Source organism: Acomys minous (genome assembly GCF_964271855.1).
Source record: "Acomys minous genome assembly, chromosome: 1".
Classification (NCBI taxonomy): Eukaryota; Metazoa; Chordata; class Mammalia; order Rodentia; family Muridae; genus Acomys; species Acomys minous.
Window position 1 is genome coordinate 8,193,625 of NC_140483.1, and position 24,004 is coordinate 8,217,628.

At 40.6% G+C, this 24,004-nt stretch overlaps 1 protein-coding gene across 6 annotated transcripts in view; it reads right to left on the reverse strand.

The window, feature by feature from the left end:
* Nucleotides 1-24,004, reverse strand: part of GPATCH2 (G-patch domain containing 2) — a 130,759-nt gene that overhangs the window by 95,383 nt on the left and 11,372 nt on the right. For 4 of the 6 annotated variants that reach the window (XM_084783294.1, XM_084783296.1, XM_084783295.1 and 1 more), the window contains exons 3-5: nt 20,716-20,777; nt 18,258-18,440; nt 17,784-17,863 (exon numbers count right to left, since the gene is read on the reverse strand). In XM_084783294.1, coding sequence (XP_084639420.1) covers nt 17,784-17,863; nt 18,258-18,440; nt 20,716-20,777 — 325 coding nt within the window. The other 2 variants (XM_084783298.1, XM_084783299.1) reach the window with 2 other exon arrangements.

The window sequence follows — 24,004 nt, forward strand, 5'->3', positions numbered from 1 at the left end:
CTAGAATAATGTTCCTAAGAATGCCATGTTAGCTCTTTGGCAACACGCTGAGTTCTGCCATGGCTAGTTTTAAGTGTCACTGACGCATGGGCACCTGCAAGTCTTTGTGAGGTATCATCTAGATTGGCGTGGCCTATGGGTGAGTCTGGAGAGCTGTCAGGACAATGGTAACTGAGGGGAGGGACAGCAGCATCCCCTGGGCTTCAGGGTCTGAGTGTGGCCATGCATGCATTAACTGGTCCCTCTCTGCTTCTGGACACGGATGCAATGGATTATCTAATTCATGCGCTTGCCTCTGCAGTTTCTCTGTAATGACGAACCCTATCCTAGAACTCTGACCAAAAATGAAACTTTCTCCCTGAAGTGGCTTTCATCAGTGTGTGCTTCACAACTACAGAAACAAGGACAAACTCTGTACTGTGAACAGTACTGTTTTAGACACCAAGAAGAGTGGACGAGTCAAAGCGGAGTCCCTTCCCCGCTAAGTTCAATCTCAGCACTTAATGACTTCACAAAAGAGAAGGGGTAACTCCACAATGCGGTGAATCCTGTGACACAGAGGTCGTATGAAGGACATACTTAAAGATGAGGAGACAGAACAAAGCACTTCCTCCTCAGGCTGTAGGCGGCAACTCCAATGTAGTTCCTTAATTCCATACTAAGTAGCATTACATTTCATAAATAACTCTTCAGAAAAGCACAGCCAGCCAAGAGCACAGAAGAAAAGACCTCTCTGGATATTCCAATAGCATAACAAAAGTCTACGTGTCTGCTGTTGTGGAAGCCTAAAGCCCAAATGGCTGCACTTCCCTAACATCAGTCACTTATTACGTTGGCTTCTTGGAGCACCTGCCAACTCACTATCTTTTCGTTCTTTAGTTTGATGATGATTTTCATTTGAAATATAGTAAGGAACAACAACGAAAAGTTCTACTTATTCACATAAAGCATATCATCTTGCAAGAAAAGATCTGTACGCCTGAAATGGTAGTGTATGCCTGTAATCCCAGCACTCAGTAGTTCAAAGTCACATGCAGCTAAGGCTGCTGCTACATGCGATCCCCCGAGAAAATGTGATGGGAATAAACATGAAGCCAAATCTGCACAAGAATCTTGTGGAAACAACCAGGAAAAAAAGCTGAAATTTGAGGATGGTGAAATAGTTATCCTTAGGCTGATAAAGGGCCAGCCGAGATCAGCACCCAGAGAGAAGCCTTGGCCAGGACCACTGGTCTCTTACCTGAGCCAACTGGATTTGTTCTTCCCCAACCAAGAGCAGTGGTAGAGGGCTGAGCTATGTTCCTCACCCGGAGATGTTATTATCTCTCAGATGTGTTGAGATGGAAACTATGCTGAGAAGCACTGGGTTAGCGTTCCAAGAAAGACAAAGGACCTGGCTGCCACCCACAGAGGATAGGAACTAGAACTGTGACAACACAAGACAAAGGCTGTATCTAGGGACGTTCTAAAAAGGCAAAAACAAAAACCAAGCAAGAGAATATTTGTTATCTAAAACACAGGGGAAAAAGAAACCTGAATAGAAGCCAAGAAGAAGCTGTAGTAGAAGAAAAAAATCCAAGACATACTGTAAAAAAAAAAAAAAAAAAAATCAAGGTGAGGCCCCGACTGGATTTTATGTAGCACATGTTGAGCAGCCCAGGACATGGACAGGAAAGACAAGGCAACAACCAAGGTAGAACACAGTTAAGTCCCTGCCAACAACTTAGAAAAAATCTTGGCAACAAAGATGGACTTAACAGCAAAGAACCCACAGCAGTTGCACTCTGCCAGCCTGGCTAAGAGACAGTGTCCTACGGTGACATCTCAGAACCCACCAAGAGCCTACTCTGGTCCATGGCAACTTTTCCCCTCCACATTCAGCTTTGTGCTTAAAAAGAATGAAGTTTCTTTTCCTTCTTTGTTCGTAATGAAGCACTTTGTTCACATCTAACTGAACTAATCCAATTTGTGACAGTCTTTGAAAACTTCCAGTCATATTCTTAACACCTTTCAAACTGCAGTCTGACTCAGGAACACCTTCTTTACAGCTGCGCTGCCATGCTCAGGTCTTCACCAGACAAGCCATTGTACCAAACAGCTGAAATACACTAAAACTTCCTCAAAGAACATTCCACGCAACTACACCTTATAACGGAAGTCAACTAACATCAACAGAGAATCCCACACCCTCCTCTCTAAGTGAGGCAACAATGTAATGAAAAGAATAAACTAAGCACACAAACCTAGCACTACGTATTTTAAACGCCATGAAAACCTAATCAATTATGTGACTAGTCATTTGTTTGCTTGCATGAATTCAACTGAGAGCGATGACCAGCAAGTCTCCGAGGCACTTTCAGTAACAATCAGGTTGCCAGGAAGTAAGGGTGAGCTTTCCATTAGGGCCAATTCTGGGAGACAAAGGTGGTTCGCCTCCCTGGGTGATACTAGTTGCAGTTTCTCTGCTATGACATATGTGAACTCACACACGGAGTCACAAAAATCTTCCAGAATGGTCAACCGCCTTGCTTAATTACCTAGTCTCTCCACACACTGGACAGCCTTCCCACCTCTTGCCTCAAGTCCCCACCTCATCTTGAAAATCAGAACACCTGGGGCTGCTGTAAGCCTCGGCCCAGCCTGCACAAGCACTTCCCTGTTGAGAGTGTCAACCCTCTTCAAACAACCAGCCCTGGAGATGGCTGTTCTCCTCTAAAGGTACAGCCAGGCTGCGGCTACTCAGTGGCAGTGTTTGCCTAGTAGTAGGTGCAAGGCTCTGAGTCTGATAGCCAGTACTAAAACCAAAAAGGAAGGACAATCTCTTTACAGGAATATGGGCAGAATTGGAGAAGATAATATTTAAGCAAAATAAGAAACAAGACTCGATAGATAGATAAATAGGCAAATATTACATATTTTCTCTCATATGTGAAATTCAGATTACAAATAAGTAAGACATGAAGCCAAATGGGGAGCTCTTTGGGGATACGAGTAGGGAGGGAAAGGCTGGAGCACGGGAAGGTAATGGAAGTTTGTGGATATGAGCGATGGACCTGGCATATGCACGTATGAAAATGTCATACTGAAAAAATAAATACAAGATTTAAAAAAGGAAAAGAGAAGATGCATCGTGAGGGGAGATTTCTAAAACTGAACTCGTCTTCGATGTCTCAAATGGTAACAGCAGCAGAACAACAGACGCTGTCAAGGCACATTCAGGATGTAGCAACCCAGTAAACACAGGATACAAAGGTGGGAAACGGAGTTTGCATCCTAATGCCACAGACCCAGAGAGGGATGGAAAAGATTCCATTTGGCACTCATAAAATAATCAGGGTGGCGGCTGCGGCAGCAGCAAAGTGACGGGTGAGCTATGATTACATCCACTGATAAGCGCTGCTGTGGGAAGAGGGAACAGCAACTCTTAACCCATCAAAGTGCTGAGTCAAGAGACTGCTGCGTGCTGAGCCATAAAGCAGGAAAGTTACAAGGTGGTGGCAGGAAGGAGTGCTGGGTAGCACCATGTTCCAGGCATGACCCTGGAACTTGTAAACTCTGAGAGGCTGTGATTACCTGCACAGACCTACGTAAGATTGGGTGTGGTCAACATTCCATTATAGAGGGGGAGGGGCCACAAAGCCCTGCTCCGGGATCAAAGGTTGCTAGGGAGGAGGATGTGTAGACAGTTAATGGTTGCTGCAGTAAAGAAGTGGGTTTGTGCTATGGTGTAGCCAACTGGTAAGTCACCATGATCCTGTAAATGACACTAATTTATCTCACTGGTTCACCAAAACAGAAGTCAGGAAAACAGAGTAGGGGCTAGCTGGGAAAGAAGGAACAACAGAGGGCCATAAGGGTGAACTCAGCAAAGTACATTATATACATAAGTGAAGATGTCATAATGAAAATATTAAGTATAATTAATATATGCTAATAAAAACTATTACTGGTCTTTCAAAAGACACAAGCTTTTGATATTTATGTATTTTTACTTGAAAGAGCATGATTTGATATACTTTCATGTTTAATGTGGTAAGAAAAACAAATTAAGAAGTACACAGAAGTCAGAGATTAAAGCTTGTATGGCTAGCTGCATTTATCAAAACTTGTAGTATTTAATATAGAAATTAATTTTGTTAAACCAAATAATATAAAGAATCTATCAAAACCATTAAAATTTTAATTGAGTTTTTAATATTTAAATTTTAAGTTCACAGCTTTTTTTAAAATGTACTACTTGAGGGAAATAAGAGGCCCATGTGTGAGCCCAAAGTTCAATCCCCAGTACAACAAGACCCAAAAAAGAAAAGACTTGCAAGAAAAGGCTGTCGTCTGCAGTAGAAAATATCCATGTAGGTGTGCAGCTAGCGAAGCCCCGAGTTCTCCGAAGGCCGCCCTGACCGCACAGCCACTGCTCTTTAGCTGCCGCATCAGTCATGTAGCATCACCCAGGGTTGCAACTACATATATCTGCCAGCAAGTTATGCACTTCAGTCGAATCAGCTAACAGCATCTTCCTTCTCAGCAGCGGCCATCCTGCAAAGGTGCGGGCGGTTCCAGGTAAAGGTGTAAGTGGAGACTGACACTCAGCCCTGACACCCTGACTACAGATGCACTTTGTCCCCCGCGTTCACTCTCAAGTTCTATATGAAAGCCCAGCAGGAACGCTGATGAGAACTGAAGGATGCTGATCTGACTCCAGTGTGCAAGAAATGAAGGCAGTATAAAAGTCAAGTTGTTACAGCTAGTGTTCACTGTACATTGCCAGGAAAAAATGTGCTGAGGTGTAATTTACGATAATAAAGATGAAAAACGTTCACACATCACATATTGATATTTCTGAAGATTCCTACCTTCTGGGAATGTACTCCATAAGGATACCCACATGACTTCTCAGGCTTAGGGTAGACTATGAAACAGCTAGACCAGAACACAGATACAAAGTAAAAGCACGCAGCTAAACTGGACATGAAACTAATAAGACCTGAGGACAGCACATGGGTCAGACACAGCCAGCTCTGCTCACTTGCCACTTTTGAGCTAATGCTGTTGAGAAGTAGCTTCCAATTATGATCAGTATCTGGCCCTAACTCAAACAAATCTGTTCTCCTTGAGAACACTTACAAGGAATGATGGCACAAGCGCACAGCCCTCTGTCTCTCCACCCTCCATGCAAAATGAATCCGCGGCAACTGTAATGGGACAACTTTGTGTGTACTCGCTTTTATGAAATCTCAGCCTTACTTGAGAAGTTACACTGAAAAGTCTTTAATCTCCTACCAAAAAGAATTTACTGGATTGCATTTAAGCTCAAGTTCAAGGGTATTAAAATGTACACAGGAGAGTGAAGAAGGTGCGAGGTTATAGATTTTAACTTCCTCACTAGAAAATTGACTCAAAATAGATTTTCTAATTTACAATGAATCAAAAGAGAAAACATTAGACCATAGCAAAAGTGGCACAAATGTATCAAAAGCCAAATGAATAAACATTTGAGGAGATTTATTATTAGAAATTGCAATAAATTTTGGAATGATGAATTGATTTTAGTTAAAAGGTATAACTGACAATTTATTGGGCGGGAAGATGCATTATTTTCCAATTGTTATCCATCTACAGTAAAACTGATTTGTGTCCTATTGTATTTTATGGAAAAGGAGAGTGCAACTTTCAGTGATTTAGATTAAATGTATTAATCATAACCAAGCAGTGTGACCTATATATCTACTATTAAAGAAGATTTTTGACATTTAATTCTGTAGCAATATTTTGGCTCTGTACCACTCTTCCTAAATCCAATTCCTGCTACAGTTGGCAGATTTCTCCCTTTTAATTTTATGAGGCTGAAAGTAGCATTTAACCACCCATGCGGTAAATAATGCAGGATTAGAAATATTTAGTGTTTTGTTTCCCTTTCAAGAGTGGTAATCCATCAAATCCAAAAATGTTCTCTAAAATTTTTCTATATTTTCAGCAATCTCTAATATATGGTAACATAAAAACTATAAAATTAAATAAAATGCATCACATAGAAGAGATGTGCCTTCCTGCGACAACCTAGGAGAGCAGGTAAAACTGACTTTGAATCAGAAATGCACAATCTTTACTGGAAAATCAAATAAAACTTTAAAAATGGGCATTCAAACATAACATTAGATGAAGAACTTTTAATTTTATTTCTTCGCTTAATGAATCTTAATAAGTTTGCAAATATTTTCCAGCAAGTCACTCATTTGTTATCCATAAGCCAGGCAGTGTTGCTGACGTGTTAGACAAGCAGAGAGTAACTGTCACACATTTAGATGCGCTTTGGATGTGACTAAAGGATCTATAAACACTAAGGATAAATCTTAAACCTAAGACATCAATGTAATGCATAAAATTAATTCATTGCTTTTTGAGTGAAACAAAGGTATAAATTAGACTCATGCTTCCTTGCAGAAGCTAGTGTTTCTAGTTTGACTTTAATATAGTTAGATTTTTTTGTTTAATATGTAAGCTTAAAAATTATTAAATTGTAGTTTTAAAAATACATTATTAAGCCAAGTCAGTACATCTGACTTTAAACAAAACCAAATTCCAACTTTCAAATCTGAATTCATATAAAAAATGGTAATTTTGGTTATTAATGAATCAAATTATTACAATAATCGCCCCATAACTGCACATGGTACTTTGAGATATATCAAAGTAATAAAATAACCTGTCAAATGAGTAATTATCTACATTTAATCTATATATAAAACAAATGGCCCAGAAATGAGTAAAGTCTGTAATTCACTCAAGACACTGGGATGCCATATATTCATGGTTAGAACATCTAATTTCTTCATACATATTCATGTCTTAATTCACTTTTAATGAAATTCCTAATTACAAATTATTGTGAAAACAAGTTTATATTCTCATAGTGATGAAATAAAATCAACAACTACCTACCAGAAATGAGGTGACTTAACGAGTGTGTGTGTGTGTGTGTGTGTGTGTGTGTGTGTGTGTGTGTGAAGAAGCCACCTTTACCTTTCCTGCACATACACTGTCTGTGGTGCCCTCCTTGCCCTTCACACCGTCACACTGTGAAGCAGGAGTTAAATGCTGAGAGAAATTGGAGGAGAGGAAATTCACCTTGCCGAGGCAGCCTGCACCTTCAGGGTATTCCAATGGAAAGTAAAGGCATCGCAATAACAGGCATAATGTCGTAAGAATGAGTTAAGGAATGACAGTGGCAAGACAATATTCCAGGAAAGAATGAGGAAGATTAACTGGAGCAAAACAATGGCTTCTAGAAGCTGGACAGCCACCCCAGGCTCCTGTTGCTGTGTGCTCCTGTTTGTTTGTCTTTGTTTATCTGTTTGTTGGTTGCTTGGATGCCCCTTTGAGAGGTAGACTCACTTAACCTCAACTACCCATAAACTCCTGCTGCCTTAGCCTTACAAGTAAGTGCTGGGATTATGGGCGCACACCCATGCACTCACTGAAATACTGCCAAGCTTGTGGCTGAAGACAAATTATTTATTCCTATAAAAATTGCAACAATTTCAAAAGAAATTAATCAATCACAATAAAATGTCCTGCATTCATCTTCAGAATGAAAACTCAGTTAGATTTTAATCAAGTAACTTGTGCAAGTTGACAATAAACTGAAGCTTCATTCTTGCGGTATTTCAAAAGTGAATCTTCAAGCAAGAGCACTGTAACTGGAAGCAGGGAGCACAGAGAAGTTCCCAGAAAGCCTAATTGCTAAAATGTGGGGCTCAGCATCCCAAACTCAGACGCTTCTTAATTTCTGGGGGCCTCTCTGCCTGTGCATCTATAACATGGGCTACACTACCACTAATGCACGTCCCGATACTCCAAGGCACATGCTAAATTCACCAACCGTTAGAAGAGAAAACTTCCCAGTAACAGAACTCCCTTTCTAACCAACTTGAAAACAATTAAAATGTGAATGATGGTCTAAAAGGTTAATAAGCCAAGAAGATCCCTGAGTGAAGGAAGGAAAAGCTGAGGAAAGGGGGTGGAAGAGTATTTTCATGGTGAAAATATAGCATCTTCAAAAATGTAACATTAAGTTTGATCAACCAAATACAAAGTGATGATTTTTCCCAATACACCAAATAGTTATAATGTATTGTTTTCAAGTTATTACATCCATCCAAGATTTATAAAATCAACTAGAAATACAAGCATTTTGCCTTTACAGAGACGCCTACAGAGCCTGACAGACTCTTGAAGAGTGGCCCACAGGCTAGAAAATCAGGTCCTGACACTACCAACCATGACCCTAAACAAGTTCCATATTTAATGTGTGTGTGTGTAGGGGGGTGTCCATGTGTGTACCTATGTGCAAGCCTGAGGAAGCTACAAGGGGGCATCAGGAAGCCTGCTCTAACACTCCGCCCTATGCTTTGGGGACAGGGTTTCTCAGAGCTGACAGTTGGTGTGTCCTTCCCATGGGTGCCCTCCTGGACAGGCAGGTTTAGCAAGTCCCCAGGGATGCCTCAGCCACTCCTGGCTTTTACATAGATGATGGAATCCTCATGCTTGTTAAGTGAAGACATTCACAAAGAAATTAAAGCACTATTCAGAAATAAGATAGTAACACTAAATACTGTGAGACACTATTACAGCAAAAAGTATTTTTATTATTTACTTAAAAAGCTGATATGACAGAAAATTATTTAATAATTTGAAATATGCTCAACTCCTCCTCCCTTATTCTCTGTTCATGTGCTTTGTTTCTTTTTCATTTACTTTTATTGGAGTGTAACTTTTAGGGATGTATCCAACTCTTGTAAACTATCCAATCTGTTGGCATGTAGTTGGTTGCTAGTGAGACTGCCTTGGGATACTTATGTTTCTTTGGCATTGTTTCTAGTCTCATCTTGATAATTTAAATTAGTTTTCTTTTTTCTTTAGACTCACTGATGTTTTGTCCATTTTTGTTGTTATTGTTTTGTGAGGTTATGGAAATGTTAAATCAGTATATAATTTGGAATATATTAAAGCACCAAGAATTGTCTTTAAAACAAATTTAAGTATAGCTTGTGATCTCCCAGACAGTCCAAAATCCAAGCTGCACAGTGACAGACATTGTCCTAGCAGGACCCATACAGAAGGGATGGCACAGAGGAGGACGTTACCCTCCACACTCGTCTTCTAGACGTGCAAGTTCTATGTAAAAATTAAAGACACAAAGTAGCACTGACCCAGTAAATACAACACAGTGATCATGCAATTAATATTACTGTGGTTTTCTCCTAAAGCCTGACTAAAAAGCTAGTAAACGGCTAAAAAGGTTTAACTCCACAAGGACAATGAGATTAGAAAACAGCATCAAAGATGGAAAATCAAAGCTGTAAAGCTGTGAGGCTGCTGTGAGGCTTTACGCTCAAAAGCATGGCAAGGAATCAGCAGTCAAAGGCAAGCTGAGTGAAAACCCCAGAAAAGCTTGGGAATTGGAGGTGCAGCGTGGTTTAAACAGGCACCAGTGTGATGTCTGATATCAGCCATGTGTGTGCAGTTTTGCCTATATGTATATCTATGCACTACACAGGTGCCTGGTGCCCACAGAGGCCCGAAGAGTACATCAGATCTCCTCGAATGAAAGTTGCAGAAGATTGGAAGCCACAATGTTAGTGCTGGAGCTCAAACCTGAGCACTCTGCAAGCGCAGCAAGAGGCCTTAAGCACTAAGCCATCTCTTCAGCACTGTGACATCTGCTTTAAAACACTGATTCTGGATCCTACTCCATGGCCTCCTCACTCACTGCTCCCTATCTCTCAGCTAAGTGTATGAAAATCCAAAGCAGAAAGGAGCTATTCCTGCAGACCTCCCAGTAGGTTAGAGATTCATTGGAAGTCTGACACTGACTGCTCCCTGCAGCTAGTGGATTCCACGCTGTCCTTTCCAAACCCTGCTGACCTATGGGGAAGCCCTACAGGTACACTAGCTGAGGATCCCCTAGTCACACAGGCAACAAGCTCTGTGTCTTTCACAAGGCATTCAATTAACTTGTTAGCACAGGCTAAATAGAATCTTCTGTGTTATTTGTTATAGAAAACATGCATAATCGGCCAGATTATAAACACTGGCTAGAAATGTTACAATCACACTGGCATCCTAACCAGTTAATTGTAGAAAACATCCTTAAAAATGATACAGACACAGTTAATCATTATCAATGCTTGGAAAAATCGCTAAGCACAAACTCTGTGCTGGGACCTGGGACTATCATTCAACAGATGATAAACAGCATAAAACCACAGGATACCCATAGACAGACAGATGAGTGAAGAGACAAATGGAGAGATAAAAGAGCCAAGGGGGAAGATTCTGAAGAAAGGGTGTAGAACTTGAGCTACTCTTAAAGTGTATGAATCTAACAGGAAGAGTTGTGAACAGCAAATGATATGGTTGAATACTGAAAGGCCTGAACAGGGACAGAATCTCAAAGCCATATGACCACCTTGAAAGGACAGAAGTGTTGAAGATCGCAGGTAAGCAGTAAAAACAAACAGCCAACCTGGATTTTATTACAAAGGCAATGCAAGTTGTTTTGTTTTTTAAAATGTTAGATTCCTTATCATTGGAGTTATAGATGGTAAGAATTAGAAGCCAGAAAAATCAAGAGACCAGACAAAGTAATGCCCTGCCAATATAAGAAAATGAGAAACCACGTGAGTGTTAAGTGGAGACTGCAGAAAAGGGGCAGCCGTATGGGACAGAGGAAGAGTGAAAAAGGCAGCTGTGTGGTCCATTAGATGAAGACAAAGGGCAAAACAAAGTTCAAGTTCAACTTAGGTACTTGAGGATAAGAGATACGTGTCTAAGAGATTATGCCTAACCTAAACTACTCCAATGTATCAAAAGCGTTCCCTGTGTATACAACCAAATCAAGCAATGTGTTGCTCAAGAGACAAGTCAGTTACAACATGTTTCTAAAGCAGATGTAACATATTTACTAATACGACAAGTGATACGAAGCATTAAATTATTTTTATGAATCAAAAAGTAAGAGCTTCGGGGCTGTGCTCACACCTGCTGAGGAGGCTGAGGCAGGAGGATTGCTCTTGGAATACAGGGGCTATCTTAGGCAACTTAATAAGATCCTCTCTGAAAATGTAAAAGAGAGGAAGGGACGGTGGGAGCAAGAGCAAGCAGTAGGAACATAGCTCCATGGTAGAGTGTTTATGTGGCAGGAGGTCTGGGTTCACTCCCCAGTACTAAATGTAGAAAAGAATGATTCTACCTAAGATACATGGAAATGAAATTAAATAAGGTGTTAATCTTTAAGTTTCAACACTAGTATCCAGACTAGATATTAGAAGTCCAAGCTAATATGAAACCCTAAATCATCAGGGATATACTTTTAAATATTATTGTAGTATATTGTAACTGACAAACACATCCCTACTGGTTCAGAGTCATATTTATCTGAAACACTTTCATAGTAAACATCTCTAATCAATTTCCTGACCCATACATGGAATTATAGAAGAAAGGTAATGCACAACTTTCAATTTATTCCTTAAGTAATGACTATGATCAAACAATTTACTTAACAACACAAGCTTTACAAATTTTGTTGGCTTACGCCTGAGGTATACTGTTGGGATCTATCACTGGGCTATCAGAACCCAGTTTCTTAAGATAGCTGGGTGGAGAGATGGCTCAGCGGGTTAAGAGCACCGCCTAACCTCCAGAGGTCCTGAGTTCAATTCCCAGCAATCACATGGTGGCTCACAACCATCTATAATGTGATCTGATGCCCTCTTATGGCATGCGGGTATACATGCAGATAAAGCAATGATGCACATTAAAATAAAGAAATAAATCTTAAAAAAAAAAAAGAAAGATAGCAGGCAGCAACTACTCGATTGGCACACATTAACTCAAGTACAAGGAAATCTTTCCCTCTCAATACTTTCTTCATGAATCCTCAGTTTTGCAAATTGACCTTCAGTTAGAGGATGTGCAGGTGAGTTCAGCACAAAAAAAAGCTTATTAAATATTATTTGGAAGTGTTCCACCCATCATTGATTTTTGAACTTTTTTGATAGTAGGTATCTGACATCTCTAAAGGCAAATTAGAAAACTGAGTTTTATAGACCATCAGAATAATTTTATCAGCAACATAAAAAGCAGAAAACCAGAGATGAACAAGCCTTGGAAAAAGTAAAATGTATGCAGCATTTCTATCTCCCTGATTTTGGTTTAAAAGAAAAATAAAATAATAGGGACTCTGGCAATGTCACTACCATTGTAAAGGGCAACCAGGAAAAGGTATGGATGGGAATGTGGCTCTGTGGACTAACACGGTCACCAAGCAGCAGCAGCGAATCTTTTCACATGGAGAAAGAGGGGCATCAAGACAGGGACTTGCTACCCAGCCCCAGCTGGCCTGGACTCACTGTGTGGACAAGGCTGGCCGGCCTTGAAGATCCCATGATTCACCTGCTTCTGCTTCTAGAACCCTAGGAATACAGATGTGTGCCACCACGCCCAGGCTTAATTTCTTAAAAATAAAAAAAAGGAGAATTTAGAGTATATTTCAAAGACTTCTTAGGATACAAATAGAAATAGTGTTTAGATGGCCAAAATCTAAAATGTATGGTAGACTACATCTATAACCACAACACTGCATTTCAAGGAAGAACAATCAACAGGCGGCCAGCCCAGTGCTGCACTGAGAGCTCATGGCAACCTGGGGGACACAGAGAATCTGTAGCCACAGAAACACAGACACCTCCTACATCCTGAAGTCAGTCCACAGACAGTACGGCGTGGCGTTGTGTGCTTGTGGCACAGCACTTAAGAGGTAGATGCCACTCTTGGCTCCATAGCAAGGTCAAAGGCAGCGTGGGCTGCAGGAAACTATGCTTCAAAACAAACAAAAGTCTATAGATACCTAAAGAATATTAATCTGAAGCCTTTTCTGTTAATAAGTGACCTAACAACGTATATTGCTGTAATACACTTTATTTTTTAAATGCAGGAGGTGTGGCATCTGAGCAGCCATAGGGCAGAGGAGAACACACCCACTTACACATTAACTTTTGGTATAAGCACTATGATTATACATTAAACAAGACAGTCTAAGTCCCATATAAACAGTTACCACGTACAAAGTTTACTGATCCTGACCCGTGTTGCTGAATGCTGGCTTCTTTACCCCAGATCAGAGCAGTGGTCAGTGTAAGAGTGACCTGAGTAGTGGCACTACATGGGTTAAGGCTGAAAATCACTGCAGTCTACAAAGAATAACCTTTATTTCTTGCAACTATCCTACTGCCTTCTAATCGTGTGTCATCGCCCCACTCCCCCGACGACTTTTATCTGTTTGCTCTTCCCCAACCAAGATTGTTTTTCTTCATTAAAATATAAGTTACAAGTGACCATGTTAGTCTCACTCACAGCTGTATTCTGCAAGGCCCAGAGCCATACTTAGTAATAGCATTGCTCAATCTAGTGTCTGCAGTACTGACCAATCTTTGCTGACAGACTATTCAAATGGGAAAGTAAGGTTCAGTCCATCTGGCTCAGACTTACTGGAGAAATACGATGGAGCTTATACCCCTAATATAATCTTAGCTTCCAATTCCTAAGATACCTTCTATACAACTAACAGTATGGCCAGGGACGATATGGCTTCCTTCACAAGATTACTATGGACTATGATCTAAGTCCTGCCCTATTCATCTAAATTGTGCTATAAACCCCTCTACAGTTAACTAATCAATCTATCTAGTCCATGATGTGTCAAACAAGCACTGACTATGCCTTCCTGCCTGTATATTCTACCCTAAATGAGTTAGTGCGTGCGAGCTCATTTGTTAAGTATCAGCCAAAGCTTCCTGAAGAGGTCTTCCCAGAATTTTAGCAAGGAGCTTGAAAAAAGAGAAAACACAAGAAATGGACTTCATCCTAGTTGAACGAATGCAGCCGCGGGGTAAGAGAAAAGGTGAGTTTCCTTGGAGGAAAAGAAAGGAGAGGGAAGTAAATGGAAAATTGATCAGAAGACTCTAGAATTGGAAAACATTAGAGATTAGTAAGAAAGTATCAGGAGTCAATTATTAATCCAATGAAAGTCATAAATACTTTGTAATTATTCCAGCACATCTTGACTGTGGCTGCCATTCAAGACTGTGAATACTGAAGGGCTATCTCACCATAACTCACACCTGAGGATGTCAAACAAAAATGAACACTACTTTAGAAGAGAATTTATTTATATTTATATTTATTAGCAACATGACAGCAAATCATATTAATTTTGGTTTAGTTTACGGTGTAAACACAAGCCTAAGTTATAGGAAGGTTAATGGTATATAAGTATATAAACCGTACACAGGAAGAGTCTAGCACGTGTGTTGTATGTGTTTCACAGGGCACAAGTCCACCATTTTAAAGATCACAAATCCAAATTCCAACATAGGATGCCACACCTGTACTAAGTGAGTCATGAGAGAGGCAAGCACAAATAGTTTAATCTATGAAAAAAAAAATGTGTGGTCACATTTTGCACCATTAAATATGACGACTGATCATCTGTATGTTTTTCAAAAGGTTTTAAGAATATGGCAAACATAAGCATTCAAATGCAATTAAGTGAATAAATGAATATACTATTATACACAATTAAATATATATTACATTTAGTAAAATATAATCAAGAATATCAGTATTAATATTGACCCTATTCAATGAGATGGTATAAAATGTTATGGGATTTACATTTTCAGTTATCAATTATGGTTATTAAATATTTACAATACAAAATATAAAATAACATCAAAATTAAAAATTTAAAGCAAACACACTACTAGATTTCTTATAGGAAACATTATCATTTTATTTGTACTTTTCTATAACACAGAACTAATTTTATTTCAAAAATTTCTAAGATTAAAATATCTTGAAATCTAGATCTCAAGCTGATGTAGAGAAGGAAAATGAAATTAACATAATTAGCATTCTTAGAATATAGTTTTCTAAACATACATTCTCCAAAGTCTCCAAAAGTGCTCTAGAAATACAAATTTCTAGGCAGAAACATGATAATAAAGGATTCAGCTGCTGAATTCCACTAAAAAAGCTTGGATAATAGTCACCTTATAATCAAAATATAGTTGCAGATATAGGCTGTATGTTATTTTACATCACTTTAGATTTATTCTCTGTCATAAACTCTCTTCTCTTTGACTAGTCTGAGAAAATAGGTTATTTAAATCCCTTGTTCAAACCAATTCCATTTAAACTGGCCTTCTCAGGCGAAGACTATAGAAGAGCCTCCCTATTCTTACTCTAGAATTGTGAGAAACGGCACCACAAACACAGCACCTGACGAGTTCACCACCGTTAGATGGTCACTGTCAATATAAGCTCACTAAGTAAGCAGCGACAACAGTCATGCATGGTCGGCCCCTGCACGCACTGCCTCAAGAGTTACAACAGAGAACACCTCCTGCACTCTGGGTGACAAGGGGACTGTGAGTATGAACAGTGTGACAAGACGACTTATATTAAGGGGTGACACTCAGGCTTCGTTCATATACTTAAACTTGAAAATGTAGATGTAAGAAATTAACTAATCAGATTCATTTTTTGGCATAAATAAATAAACACCACCAGTACCTTCTATGTTCTTATGATCACGCAAAAACTGGCCTTCAAGCAACTGTAAAAACTTTAAACAAGGACCACTATCTTACCACAATGTCTCACACAATTTTTCAGCAGTCATCACCGTCTGAATAACTTCAGTGCATATTAGATCCGTTGATGAATCATTAGTTCAAAACAAAGTAAGAATGGAATTTAAAAAGCTCTCAACGCTCAGGAAACACAGATCAATTGGAACACTCAGGAGGAAGCTATCCTGAGCCAGGGGTGGTGGCGCACACCGTTAGTCCCAGCATTAGGAAGAGGCAGGCAGATTTCTGTGAGTTCAAAGCCAGCCTGGGCTACCTAGTGAGTTGCATGCTAGCCAGGGGTACACAGTGAGACCCTGTAGAAAAAAACAAGAGTAGCTACCCTGGCTACATGGCAAGCTGCCCTTTACTCAGGGTACTTGGGGTCATGCTGTAAGACCAGCCTCCTTGAGCCTATCAGTGTGATAGCGTCTATAAAATACCACAGTGAGACTGCAATAAGCCTAGAAAACGGGCTACAAATCCCAGCTTTGCTCAAGCAAGCAGCGGACCAAAAATAACAACAGGTGACACTGAGCCAAGAATTAGGTAGCAGTCATCTAGACCCATGACTGCTGGAGCTAAGTTCGCAGGCTGGGGTTACAGTGACTTATTCAGACAAAGGACAGTGACCACACGGAACAAAGCATTTCGATAAGTCAGAAAAAGGTGTGAACTCCGAGGTACGGTATGAAATCTATACTACAATTATTCAGCGCATCATGCACCTTTAAATGTGAGAAGGTCAGAAGGCTCAACCTCTCTCCGGAGATACTGCCCTATATTCCTACTTACTTTATTTTTAAATCTTTCAGACCACAATAGTCTTAGGTAAAAGCAATGTCATCTTTAAGTTTCCTTTCCAGTCATACTTAATATAGCCATTAAATGAATGAACTGAAAATTAAACCATACAACTTGAAAACATTAAACCAGACTTGATCAATTATAGGAATTTTGTAAAAATATTAATAATTGTAAAATAACCATTTTAAAGAACTCAAATGCCTTGAACTAGAAAAATGTAAGAATTACACCACCTTCCTGCTTGGTGAAAACGAGCTTAAAACTCAATGGCACACATGGGCTGCCATCCTAGGGATGAACAAACATCTCACCTTAGACATGACAGTGAGATTCGGTCATGCAGTATTGTTAAACACATGGTTCACATGATTTCATCAAGCTCCAAGCCAGTGCGGTAGCCATGACTAGCTCAAGGATCAGACACACACCACTGAAAACATGACAGCAGATGATTCCCCATCGCCAACTAGTTTGTCATCACTGTGTTGTTTTAGATGTGGGATGACTTTTGTAGTACAACAGAAACTGTAACAACAGGGTTACAATACAAAACGATTTTCCAAGTATGAAGTAAGTTGAGCAAAACACAAACTTGAGCAAAGACTAGCACCCTCACCTGTTACTTAAGGTCAGCCCTTATTACAGTGCCCTGAGTAAACACAATTGCTTTAAATAATGCTGGTATAGAAGACTTCTTTTAAAATAGACCATAGATGGCAATACATAATTTTCTATTTACAACAGTTGATATTAAAACTGAATCCTAACCAGTCATACTTGGATTAAATATCATTTTCAATTTTCTTTCTTTTGTTAGCATTTGGCAAAACAAGCAATACATCAATAGATCCAATGTTAAAAACCGTAAGAGGAAAGTGTATCAAACACACAGTAGTTTGTATCTACCCTGTTGTATCTACATCTCAGGGAAGCCTCCCCAGTCAGATCACTTCCTTCTAAAAGAAAGAACACCAGTCCTGCAGCAAAAACAGCCCAGGTCTGCAGCAAAGAGGCTCGCACTTCAGTGTACTCCTCCAGGGAAGAGGACGGGAGCCAGGTTCCCTCGGGTGCCATTCCCCAGGTGGTCAAAATGTAACTATTTTATTAGCATTAGAAGCTTTGGCTTATAGGGGAATCTCACTGGTCCAGTTTGCAGCCTACAAAAAAATGGATTATTTTTAAGTATAATATTAAAATGTAAACAAAGGATGAGGATGTGGCTTTTTATTCCATAGAAATGGAAAAATTCCCGAACATGACAATTCAATAAAGAAGCATGCCTACCATTGAAGGTGAAGCCCCTCCAGATTTTTTAATATTCTTTGAAGGCATTCCATGAAGGCAACTGAGTCTAGCTTGGAAACCTGGGAAATCAAACAGTTAATTTAGAAGGTATTGTGATCACTGGAGCATGGAAGAAGATCCTATCAGCAGAGAATTAAAACGAAGCTGCCGATAGTGGTGAACACCAAGAGTATTATTGGGGAAATGTGAAAGCCACACTTAAAAGAGCTGAGGCAATTCCCAGCAGGGCTCTAACGCCCCGCCTTAGCCAGCACATATCACACACTGCAACTCCTTCTTCCACTCCGCACTCCTGCTAACACTACCCTGGCAAGAGAGCCGGCGTGCGAGGGTGCAGCACATTTCTCTACAGCACTCTGTGTTTGTATGTTTCCACTTTGGTCTATCCTTTCAGTAAATATCCAGTAGCAAGCATAAGCTAACAGGAGCCAGCATTTAGGGAGTCCTACTGACCTCTTCTGCCAGGATGTGACATGAGCGGGAAGGAACCACTTAGGATGCTTTCAAACACGGGGTCAGGTAGGTCCCTGTCCAGGTCCGCAGGATCTTCCTTTTCCCACCAGGGCACGACTCCAGCAATGCCGCACGCTCCTCCTGACTCCTTCTCATAGAACCAGTCACTCTGCTCATCATCACCTGTGCAGACACAAGGTCCCCCTGAGACTGCGTTTTACCATGGCAACAGGTATGAAGGAATAACAATTCCTCACTAGTGTTGACCAGGGGGTGCCTAGGTGTAACCAAGGTGTTAGAAATAGTCATCAAATCCACTTAACCTTGCCGAGTATCAACATTTTGTCTTTCTCTTAAGGAATTAAGAGCAACAAAGAGACTTAAACATATAAAAACCATTCAAGTACAGAATGTAGACAGCTTACAAAAGTGAGGGAAGAGATTTTAAATGAGTCTGTAACTCTTCCTAAGATTCCAAGGAGCCACAGTACTGATGGTTTGTTTGCAACAGGATTTAATACGTGAAGGATGATTTGCCCTTTTAAGAGACTTCTGACTTTGATACTTTTTACTATAAAATTTTAAAATGGAAAAACTACAAAGGAAACAAAAGCAATGCAAAAAAAAAGCCCAAACTTAAGCTGAGGACATATGAGAAACCAATTTAGTTCAAATAAACAGTGAACAATAAGAGCAGTTGTAAAATGAGAATCGCAAGATTATTTGAATTAGGGAACTAGTAACAATATTGTGTTAAAATATATATAATTTATAAAACTTAAATTTTAACATTTCATAGGAAAGGTAAATTAAGACGTCTGAGAACAGGTCCATTACATGTAAGCAGGGACTAACAGGATACTTTGCAGCTTACGTCTGACTGCCATTAACAGAACTCTACGCCAGGTACTGACGCATGCCTAACCCACTACTCTACCTAGAAAGCTGAGGCACAGCTTAAGAATGGAAGGTCAGCTTGTGCTGTATAAACACAGAACCTGTCTAAAAAACAGACAAAAAACTATTCAAGAAAACATGAAGTTATCAGACTTCACCTATATATGATATGCAACACTATTCTTTAAAAGTAAATAAAATAGTCACTAAAAGTTTGGGCATGGAATCAGATAGGTGAATTAAAAATCCATTGTCCTAAAACATTGAGAAAGTAACTTCAGTTTTATTAGTTTCCCCATGTAAAAAAAAATAAATTAATTAAAAATAGGAACTCACATAGTTTTTGATGAATGAAATGAAGTGAGAATAAAGTAAATGAAATGCTAGACAGTCCCTGGCAGTGTGAGATGCAGGAGACTTCTGTAACTGTGGCTCCAGCTTCCAGAATAAAGTAAATGAAATGCTGGACAATCCCTTGGCAGTGTGAGATGCAGCAGGCTACTGCAACTGTGGCTCCAGTGCCTTCTGACGAGGGTCAGGCTTGCCAACAACTTCCTTTTGATGAAAGTTTAGCATTTTATCTCGTCATGTCATCAACATTGTATAACCTGGGTAAGATCTGTGTTTTATTACAAGGCAGCTCGACTCACATATTCCAGATAAAGTCTCAACTTGTAAAGGTCTTGCAAACACACATGTGCTTAGGAGTAAGTAAAAGGAATGGCTGACTTATGTGGTGCCTTACCGAAGAGGTTCAAGAGAAAGCATGGGCAATGTTACTGTGGTGGTTTTCCCACAAAAATCAGTAATTTATAATTTAAGATAATAAATATAAATACATTGTTTCTTTCTGCTAATGCATTCTTTGTGATGTTTGGTTGTTTGGTTTTTGAGACCCGGTCTCACTAAGGAACTCTAGCTGGTCTAGAACCCAGAGATCATCTGCCTGCCTTGCCTCCAAGTGCTCAGATTGAGGGCCCAGGCTGCCGTTCCTGGCCCTAATAATGCAGTCCTAATAAAGAAGATACCTCTGTGATAAGTACGCATATGGCTAGCTCAACTTGATGATTTGTACAATGTATAAGAGAGAGCCAGGCTGCAGTGACTAAATGAAATCACCCCAAGTAAGGACGACTCCTCACTCTTGGTATGCTTTTCAAATTGTCCACAGCTTCAAACTACCGCGATGTTAAAGTGCAAAAAAATTCTGCAAGTTTGCTGGACAGAAAAGACCTAAGATGTAAGATAACTCTGATTAACAGTTTATAATATTGAATTAATAAAAGTCATTTAATTACATATTGGTGGGATAGTGTAAGTGTGACACTGAATAAAAATAACAAATCATTGCAAATGCATTCTCTGAATGCTTCTGGTTTTACAAACATTCAGAATAAGGAGAGCAAATTGCAATGATTGAAGTATGCAAGGCTTAGTGGGACATGCTACTTTTTAGATATAATCTGTGAGTGGGTTAAGAAGCCAAGACATATAAAATAACCAGTAATATGTGTAACTTTACAACGGACTTTGTTTAAAGAGGGGAGCGGTGTCTCAGTACCTTGTCTTCCCTCATCATTGGTGAACAAGCCGGCATCAGTGCTGCTGAGACTGCTGGAGTCACTGTGACAAGGAAGAGAAAAATGCAACAGATCAAAAGACCAACTGATCCCTCAGACGTGAAACTTTAAAGACACAGCAGCTCAAACATGGAACTCAAGCCTGACAAAGAACTGAAAGAAATAAGACGTTTTTTTCCCTCAAATCAAACTGCAAATATCCCAGTTCCATTAACTACAGAACATATTATTTTTGGTACATAAAAACCTCAGGAATCGAATGGCACCTGGGCAGGAAGCCAGACGTGACTGCAAGAAGGCGCTGACACAGGGTGCATTCTGTTATCTGTGTTCATCAAAATGCTCACTGGTGCTTCATGAGATTCCGCTTGAGCCTGAAACACCGGTGCTCACTACGACAGGAAGGTCTCAAGCAGAAACAGGCTGAGATTTTCTTCAGCACAGAAACACAAGGGCCTGGGTGAAATGACTTCCATAACCACATCTGTAAATATTCTAAAAGGGCCGCTCTTGACAATTCTCAAGGAGTTTACAATGGTGGCTGTCTATTAGTACAAAATCTAGCAGCAACATCTACCAACAAGATGAGGCTTAACGAAAATTAAGAAGAGCTCTCGTGCGGTGGCACATGCCTTAACTCCAAACACTCAGGAGGCAGAGGTGGATCTCTGTAAGTCGAGGCCAGCGTGGTCTGCAAAATGAGTCCAGGACAGCCAGAGCTACATAGAGAAACCCTATCTCGAAAAACCAAAAAATAAAATTAAACAAATAAATAGAAATTTTGCCTTTAAAAATAGTTTTTATTTGTGTATGTGTATCTGTTTGTGTGTGTGCGCGTGTGTGTGTGCGTGTGTGTGTGTGTGTGTGTGTGTGTGTGTGTGTGTGTGCATATACCAACATATGAAGCTATGCATATGGGGGTCAGAGGAGAGCTTATGGGAGCCAGTTCTCTCCTTCTACCCTGTGAGATCTGAAAATCAAACACAAGGCATCAGGCTTGGTCCAAGCACCTTTACTCTCCAGCCCTGAGTAAAACATATTCTGTTCACTAATATATAAAACAATGTACCTAGCTTATTAAAATTCAGGCACATTAGCCTGCTCTTAAATATTATAAAAATCTTATAATGAAAATCATTGCTAACACCTAAATCCACATACTTGTCTACATACAAAATATCAGCTTTTGTTGCTTTTCAGAAATAAATTATGACAGGTATAAGAATTTGTCAGGAGATATATAATTCTTTCTAGAAGCTCTAATTAGGACTTTTTTTTTTCAACTTTCTTCAAATGACTGAAGTTTCCTACACAACAATATACAATACTATTTCAAAGGTACAGCAGCCTATTTACAAAGACAGATGGTCTTTCGTGAAAATGATAAATATCTCAGAAGTTTGACCTCCCTGCTATGTAGGAAGGGTCCAAACTACATTAGTGCTTTTCCAGTTTTCCTTGCAACCCAGTCCTTAAACACACTTCAGGCATAACTCCTTTGCTGAAACCCCAAGAAAAAAATGTATTTACAATTCCAAATCCCTCTGGTTCCACAGAGGCATACTCTCTGTACACCGCTCCTGGAAGCCTAATGTAGCACTCTAGAATCACATCCGCCATAGTTTTCAATCAGACCAGTGCTTACTAAGTACAAGCAAGGTTAGCTCTGATCACAGTGAGGAAAGATTTTGCAGCCTGCAAGCAGTGAATGTATTCACTGTTTTTCTGCTGTCAGTCTTCCAAGTTCAGATCTACAATCCTCTAATTTAGTCTACAGAGCCAGGTTCACCTTTTCTCAATGTAACTGGTTAACTACAAGTTTAAACATGATACTCTCAAATAGAAGAAAGCCATTTTAAATAAAAGTAACAGTAATTCTAGCAAGATACCAACTTAAAAACACATGCGTATTCATTAACTGTGGTAGAGGTATCATTGTAATATAAAATATTAATAGTAGGAGGTAATGGACTTGGAGCACGGGAACGTAAAAAGCATGACCTGTGTAAACTGTCTTTGTAAACTTAAATTACTTTTAAAAAGCTCGTAAAACATATTCTTCCATACATACCCCACCTAGGATGACAGCTTTTGACTATAAACTATAAAGATTAATATATACTTGCAGAATTAATTTAATCTCAGAGTTTTCCATGGGTGAGGTTCCTCATCAAGTCGTTGCATTCCTGTGCCTGGCACTTTGCTTATGCCCTTCCTCCCAGAAGCATGGCTACCTCTGTGCACAACATGACGATGTATCTCAGGATGTGCAGAAATCTAGGCGCTGCAGGAGTGTCTTCAATGATCCTCGCTCTGTACATAATTCTATTCTGTTACTGATACCTGGCCAGTGGCCACAGGAACTTAACCAGAAAGGCTTTTCATTTCCAGCAGCCAGTGGCCATGACAACTCATCTGCAAGGATGCAGTTTCTCTTCTCCTTTTTGGAGGTCTTTTAACTCTTGCTCTGATGAGAATATAGCCCATGAGTAGATGTATATACACATTAATGTTAGTTCGTCCCTTCTTCCTTTTGGTTAATTTTTTTTTTCTGTGAATAAAAACAGGCCTCATCTGAAGGCATCACCTTCCAAGTGCAACTTCTCACTGCTTTCTACTCTAAGGAGAGCTCCTGGCGCCCCCCCCCCAGCACTCCTCCTCCCCCAGCACTCCTCCTCCCCCAGCACTCCTCCTCCCCCAGCACTCCTCCTCCCCCCAGCACTCCTCCCCCCCAGCACTCCTCCCCCAGCACTCCTCCCCCCAGCACTCCTCCTCCCCCCAGCACTCCTCCTCCCCCCAGCACTCCTCCTCCCCCAGCACTCCTCCTCCCCCAGCACTCCTCCTCCCCCCAGCACTCCTCCTCCCCCAGCACTCCTCCTCCCCCCAGCACTCCTCCCCCCCAGCACTCCTCCCCCCAGCACTCCTCCTCCCCCCAGCACTCCTCCTCCCCCCAGCACTCCTCCTCCCCCAGCACTCCTCCCCCCCAGCACTCCTCCCCCCAGCACTCCTCCTCCCCCCAGCACTCCTCCTCCCCCCAGCACTCCTCCTCCCCCAGCACTCCTCCCCCCCAGCACTCCTCCCCCAGCACTCCTCCTCCCCCAGCACTCCTCCTCCCCCAGCACTCCTCCCCCCCAGCACTCCTCCCCCAGCACTCCTCCCCCAGCACTCCTCCTCCCCCAGCACTCCTCCTCCCCCAGCACTCCTCCTCCCCCCAGCACTCCTCCTCCCCCCAGCACTCCTCCTCCCCCCAGCACTCCTCCTCCCCCCAGC